General features: G+C 53.4%; 1 protein-coding gene across 2 annotated transcripts in view; it reads left to right on the forward strand.

The window, feature by feature from the left end:
- EIF4ENIF1 (eukaryotic translation initiation factor 4E nuclear import factor 1) overlaps positions 1-5,485 on the forward strand; it is a 46,038-nt gene extending 40,553 nt beyond the window's left edge. For both annotated transcript variants that reach the window (XM_072599885.1, XM_072599886.1), the window contains exons 17-19: positions 2,051-2,392; positions 3,024-3,188; positions 4,065-5,485. In XM_072599885.1, the coding sequence (XP_072455986.1) occupies positions 2,051-2,392; positions 3,024-3,188; positions 4,065-4,306 (749 nt within the window). In that variant the 3' untranslated portion in view covers positions 4,307-5,485. The remainder of the gene's footprint in view (positions 1-2,050; positions 2,393-3,023; positions 3,189-4,064) is intronic.
- Positions 5,486-7,244: the final 1,759 nt, after the last annotated feature.

Genomic DNA, 7,244 nt, shown 5'->3' on the forward strand with positions numbered 1-7,244 from the left:
GGACTCTCTCCATAGCCCCTCTGTCTTGGAAGGAGCCTCCATTCCTGGCCCTGATGGGAATTTTCTGGGAAGAACAGAGGCTGAGCATAGAATCAGCTTAGAATTAGTGAGGTGGGGCCGTGTCCACGTCCTCTGGGTTAGTCCCTCTCTGAAGCACACTGTCTCTGCCATGTGATGTGAGCACAATCCTGAACCTCACACAGGGCAGGCAGAACAGCCGATGTAGGCCAGGGATCCCCAGAGGTGGTCAGGCCATTCCCCAGCTTGCTGGCCTGGGGGGATCCTGACCTTATCAAGCCACACCAGAGGAATGTCAGTTACAGACCTGCTCATGGGAGATGTAGATAGGGATGTTTCAGAGGGCAGCAGGGGGGCACACCTCCAGCTCCAGGTCTCTTTGGGCACATATCCGTCATCAGAGATTCCATAAACCAGGCAGGTACTCTTCACAGTCCCAGAAGATGGCCCCAAGGAGGGCTTCCAGGTGCTCCTATTTGTAGCTGATGTTAGATGGGCTTCAGGGATCTCCACAACAGTGCAGAGCCCCCTGCCCTGAGATCCAGAATCATTAAGCATCATGACCGAGCTGTCCAGTTTGTCAGTATGTGTGTGAGACACTGCAGGTTGGACAGCTTGAAGACTGACCAGGAGGCAGGTGGGCCAGATCACCTTGGGGAGGGTGACTAACCTCCCAACTGCTACCTGAGATGAAGGCTTGTACTTGTAACACTAATATTCTCCCAGGGATAATAGAGTGGAGGCTAGAAGCCATGTCAGAAACCTGACCTCCTAGTTTTAGAGGTAAGGAAACAGGTTAAATGACCTGACTAAGGAAGCCAGAGAAAAATGGAACTTGGGGCCAGTCAGGGGGTGCTCCATATTCTGTGGCTTCTCAGCCATTCCTTAGTCGTAAATGAGACACTGTATGTCCATGAAGCATGAGCTGGTCACATAGAAAGGGAAAAAGAGAGTGTTCATGCTTCTGAACACCCCTCTTAAATTGGGGAGACCATCCTAAGGTCTCCTTGGGGGAGGGGAGGGTCCCTAGTCTAGCATGACGAGCAGATGTGGGCGGGGGTTGTAGTTGGCCACTGTTCAGAGCATCACAGGGAGCTCCTGCTGGGGGAGGAAGGGGCACCTTCAGTCTAGACTGGAGAACAGTGGGAGAAGAGCAGGGAGGGCTGGGCTTCGATGCCCCGTCTGATGCTTGTTCTGTAGCCTGTCCTTGGTCATGTCTCTGGCTCCTGTGCTTGTGATGTAAGGTGGGGTGAATAGAGGGCAGTGTCATGTAATTAAAGAAGAACCCTGGAGGGCACTGGGCATCCTTCTGAGCATGTTTCCCATTTGCAGATAGGGAATATTCTTTTTTTGTTGTTTTTTATTTTTTTTTATTTATTTTTAGTTTTCAATATTCATTTCCACAAAATTTTGAGTTCTAAATTCTCTCCCCATCTTTCCCCTCCCCCCACCCCAAGACACCATGCATTCTGATTACCCCTTCCCCCAATCTGCCCTCCCTTCCCTCATCTCCCTCTTCTCTTTTGTTCTGTAGGGCAAGATAGGTTTCTGTAACCCATTACCTGTATTTCTTGTTTCCCAGTTGTACACAAAAACAATTCTCAACATTTGTTCCTAAAACTTTGAGTTCCAACTTCTCTCCCTTGCTCCCTCCCCACCCATCCCCACTGAGAAGGGAGGCAATTCAGTGTCGGCTATACATGTGTGGTTTTGCAAAAGACTCCCATAATAGTCATGCTGTGAAAGACTAACCATATTTCCCTCCATCCTGTCCTGCCCCCCATTTCTTCTATTCTCTCTTTGGACCTTGTCCCTCCCCAGATGTTTACTTCTGATTACTCCCTCCTCCCATTTGTCCTCCCTTCTATCATTCCCTCACGCACACACCCCAACAGGGAATATTCTTACCCCCAGCTCTCCTCAGACTGTTGACAGAGTACAGTAGGGCTCATTGAGTAGTCATGGTTCTACCAACGTGTGGTTTGGGGGGTGTCAGGCCAATGTCCTAATAGCGCATATTGCATCATTACAGAGAACCTTCTGTTGAATTCCATGGCAAATCCAGACCGCGACACCTCCCCTCCCATGAACCCGAAACTGTCCACGATACAGCGATCGACATCTTCCACCCCCTTGTCCCAGACCAGCCGCTTCACCAAAGAACAGGACTATCGGCCTAAGGCAGCAGGCAGAAAGACCCCCACGCTGGCCTCCCCAGTGCCCGGGGCACCTTTCCTTCGTCCTGTCCACCAGGTCCCCCTCGTGTCCCATGTTCCAATTGTCCGGCCTGCTCATCAGTTTCACCCAGGACTGGTCCAAAGGATGCTAGCCCAGGGAGTCCATCCTCAGCATCTGCCATCTCTGCTTCAAGCTGGTGAGTTTTCCCTTTGTAGGGGGAGCTGGGCCCAGCTGTCTGACTGTAATCCTGAGCAGAACCTGGTGGAATGGTGACTGTCACTAAGCCAATCAGTGTGTGCCCTCCCCCCCCAGGGTGGCAGAAAGATCCTGGCTTTACTGTTTCCTCCTCTCATTGAGACCAGACAATTTCACCTGCTGGGCCTCAATTTTCTCCCCAGTAATGAGGGACTAGACAAATTGACTCCTAACTAAGGTCTCCAAATGCAAGATCCTTCTCTCTAGAGTCAGAGGACCCAAGTTTGAATTCTGTCTCCGCCATCTAATAACCCTGTGACCCTGGGCAAACCCGAACTTCTGCTTTCTGATCTGTAGTATAAAATGTTTGACTTAGAGAAACGTTCTAGCACCAAAATACAGGATTACTTGGTGGTCCTAAAGTGGGTTTCTCCTCATATCTACTAGTCCCAGGACTTCAGGTATGCCTCTGTAGGCCAGGCTTTGGGGATTTAACCATCAGAAAGGTTTGGAGCATGACCCAAAAGAACCTCTCCTGTCCCTTAGTCTGCTGCTGTTAGGTAGTGGTACTGAGGATTCACCCAATTCACTCCTAATTCACCCAGTGGTTGGTCTCCTCTTTTCTCTCACAGGTATGCTTCCTCCTGGGATGGACTTGTCTCATTTGCAGGGAATCTCCGGCCCTCTTCTAGGGCAGCCCTTTTACCCCCTCCCTGCAGCCAGTCACCCTCTCTTGACCCCTCGCTCAGGGACGCCTTTGCAGCTTGCAGTGATGCAGCAGCAGCTGCAGCGGTCAGGTAGGCACAAGAAAACATCCCACGATTAGGCGGGAGGCTGGGTGCTGGCCAGCACACAAGGAACCCACCTCAGGAGCCATGATTGTTGTTTGCTGTGGCACATCCAGCTGTGTGCAGGGTCCTCTCTTGGTGTACCCAGTGCCCTCCAGTGGCAGGATGGCTGGCCAAGTGGCACTAGGCATTTAAGGGGAGATCTGTTAGCACAACACCTGCTCACTCGCTGGGAATCCCTTCCATCATACCCCTAGTGCAAGGTTCCCTCAGAGCTCCCAGCGGGGCAGGCCTCGTTTTAGAGATTTCTTGGCTGGTGGGGCCCACGTTCTCTTCCCCCATCATTCCTGTGTGAGGACTATACCCCTCTGGAATCAGGTGCAGCTTGGGTCCAGTCTTTGTCCTTCCAGAGGGCCATCAAGTCTGCTGCAGATCTTCCTCTCAGGGGATCTTTGTGTCACCTCATGGTTGGCCCACACCACACCTGCATGGGGAGATCTCAAGGTCCTTGGGGAGACAGCAGTCCTGGTGTCCTCCTGCCTGGCTACTGGGTCTTTGTGGTCCCTGTCCAGTGTCAGAGTAGAGTCCACCCATGTGAGGAGTGACCATGTCTAGACTTGGCTCTGCTCTGACCCCACTCAATGGACAGCTCTGGGCAGGCCATGTCCCAGATTTTCACTGGGTGGTTAGTCCATTTCAAATGTCCCAAGTGTTTAGAGACCCCATGGTTAAACTGTGGCATTGTGTTCCTATGAGAAGTCCCACCCTGCAGGGTGCACACACCCCAGATTTAGCACCGATCTTGGCACTGTCCTTTGAGTGAGGCCAACTTGGCTGCCATATAGACCTCTGTGCACTCACAGCCTCTCTCTCTTGTCTCTGCAGTCCTCCATCCCCCCGGCTCCGGCTCGCAGGGAACAGCCATCAGTGTGCAGACACCCCCCCAGAACCTGTCGGGCCGGCCGGGCCTGCCCCACATTCCCCAGCAGCTGGAGCACCGTCCCAGCCAGAGGAGCGCCTCCCCCGTGGGCCTGGCCAAGTGGTTTGGCTCAGACGTGCTGCAGCAGCCCCTGCCCTCGATGCCCTCCAAAGTCATTAGTGTGGATGAGCTGGAGTACAGGCAGTGAAGCCAAGCCCGGTAAGGGGCAGTGGGCACCACGGATGCCTGGGCTCCCCTCTGGGGCTCCAGGTGGCACCAGCTGCTTCCCAGCGAGTTGGGGCGTGCTCTGCCCCGCTTTCCGAGAACCTTTGGTGAGCCAGCATGGCCGGAGGGCAGAGTCCCTGGCGAGCGGCGGCTGGGTGGCCTGGCCTGACCTCCGGTCTGCTGGGCCCTCTTGTCTTTGTTTCTGTTTTTGTTTTTTTGTTTTTTGTAAGATATGTGAATGAAGTGCAGGTGGCCTCCCCGGGAGGCAGCACCTAAGGGTTCCTTCTGCAAAATAAATGTATAGACCCTCATGTACAGACTTGTGTATAAACCCCTTTTGTACATAGTCACAGGATGGCTTTTTTTGGAACTTGAGCTGTACATAAAGTAGCTGGACTCCCTCCGCTCAGCTTGACTTGTGTCTCCACTTCAGATTTTTCATTTCATGTACATGTGGGACTTTTCCCTTTTTTTCCGTATTTGTTTGTTTGATTAAAGTTGCATATGCCAAGTGTGTGAGTGGAATGAATGAAGCTGCCTTGCCTCCTCCCCTTTCTCCTTTTCCCCCAGTCTGTCTGGGTTAGCCCCACCCCAGCTGGGGATACAGTGGGCTGTACCCCACTACCAGTCTTCCTCAGTAGGTTCCCACTCACTTCTAGGAGGGTGACAGAGAGAAGAGGAACAGATTACATCAGTCTTAAGCCCACCCCACCCCCTGGAGGTCAGTGAAGAGTGGAGCCTGAGCCTGGCATTGAGGGTTGGGGGCTGGTCTTTGGGGGGTCACTTTGTGGCAAATGGCTGCTCTTGCCTCCTCCCCCCACCTGGCCCTGGCCCTCCCCCACACAGTGCAGAGACCGCTGGCTGGGGCTTGTACCTGGGTGTGAACCCAGCACCCCGAGAATCCTTCAATGGTACAGACTCTGGCGTGAGCTGCTGCAACTCAAGCTGTTTCATCTCCTGATGGCCCTTGGGGATGGTGGGCATTGCTGGCCCTCCTCTTGCAGAAGGTGCCCCAGCCTCTTTTTAGTATTAAGGAAAAAAAAAAGCTAATGCCGTAGAATAATGTGCCACTGACCCCCGTGTGCTGTGCAGTCTCCAAGCTTATGTGTGTAAGACTGTTTTCCTTTCTTCATTGTCTGTAAATAAAGTCAATTCTACCAGCCTCCAGTGTCTACTCATCAGAATGGCAAGGGGCTGTTTCTGGGGGACCTAAGCCCTTCCCCTTTGCTTCCCTCTTCTGTGGACAATGGAGCCCTGCCATTTCCTTCGGCCTGTCTCCAGAATCCGGAGTCAGCATCTGGTTGGGTGTCTGTATTGATGGTTGAGTTCACAGCCAAGGCCTCTGTCCACTCCAAACCAGAAGTGCCTAAGCCAAGCTCTGAGCAGCCAGGGCAGATGGGAGCCGCACCTTGGTACCAAGCCCGCCAGAATGCCTGATCGCTCAGTCATGGTGTGGTGGTGGGGTCGTGGAGGGATGCTTGAGCTTTGTGAAAAGGATTTTTGGAGGAAGGTGGGAAGCTTGCCCAGGTGGCTGAGGTGGGCTGCAGAGGTTCTTTTGGGGGGAGGGTGTTGATGGCCCCTGAGCTCCAAGGATCATGTTCCGTGGTCGTGGTTGAGCCCAGGGGTGTAGGGGTTGGGGAAGGGGCTGAGGAAGCCACAGGGTTCAGGCTCTTTGCCTTAGAAGAGGCCAATGTGAGGAAAGTGAAGTTGTTCCACCCAGTTTTGAATCCCAAGTGCACTTCATGCTCTCCTGGGAATGACGAGCGCCAGCTTGAATGGAGGAGCCCTGGCAACCACTTCAGGCCAGTCTGCATTTGTGGAAAGGGCGTCCTCACCACGAGGCTTCCATGGAGGTGAAAGAAAATAGGGTCAGCCCCCAAGCTGGGGTGCAGCGGCAGAAAAAGCAGCATTGCTGGGGACACCTCTCGTATGGGTCTCTAGTGGGGGGCTCCAGGTATCCGTACAGATTGGTCCTGTTCTGTGGAATATCCACAATGGCTTGAAAGAACCTTTGCCGAGCGAGCCAAAGGATTCAGATGGAGACGGAACTAGAACGGCAACTAAACGCGTGTTTCCAAAAAATCAACTTGGCAGGTCCAGGAAGGTGGGGGTGGGGCAGAGGGAGCTGGTCAGGGAGCAAGTTGAGAACTGGTGATTTTAAGGGAAAGCGAGCTGGACACTTGAGAGGGGCCTGGCTCACGCGCTCAGGATCTTTGTTCTGCCCGTGTAGACCACTTTTGATAAATTCTGTACAGCAGGTCAGGTGGCTACTATGTGCCAGGCTAGAGATGCAAAATGAAGCAACACACAGTCGCTGCCCTCAAAGAGCTTAGAGTTTAATGGGGGGGGGGGGGGGGGCAGGACAACAAAATAATTTACCAACCATTTACAGGATAGATAGGAAACGAGTGGCAGGCACTTTTGTCTGAAAGGCTTCCTGCAGAAGTCAGGACTGTAGCTGGGACTTTAAAGGAAGCCAGAGGGTCAGGGGTCAATGGAGGAGGGAGACTGTGGGGACAGGCAGGAGGGTGGGGGCGCTGGATCAAAGAGGATGGAGTGGGGAGTGAGGTAGGAGAAGGCTGGAAAGGGAGGAGGGCCCAGCTCAGGAAGGGCTTTGAAGGCCAAATACCATTTTGTATCTGATCCTGGAGGCCATGGGGAGCCACGGGAGTTTGTTGATCAGAGAGAGGTGACATGGTCAGACCTGAACTTTAGGAAAGGCCCTTTAGTGTCTGAATGGAGGCAGCAAACCCAGGTGCAGGCTCGGGCAGACAATGGTTCAGGGGTGAAGCCTGCGGCAGCCCAGGGCATCGGAGGGGTGGTGCAGAAGTGAGACTGACAGGCCTTGGCACCAGCTTGGATAAAAGTAGGATGGGGAGCCTGGGGGATTGGGAGGAGGGGGGTCCTCCACTGTATTAGGG

Source organism: Notamacropus eugenii, chromosome 4 (genome assembly GCF_028372415.1).
Source record: "Notamacropus eugenii isolate mMacEug1 chromosome 4, mMacEug1.pri_v2, whole genome shotgun sequence".
Taxonomy (NCBI): Eukaryota; Metazoa; Chordata; class Mammalia; order Diprotodontia; family Macropodidae; genus Notamacropus; species Notamacropus eugenii.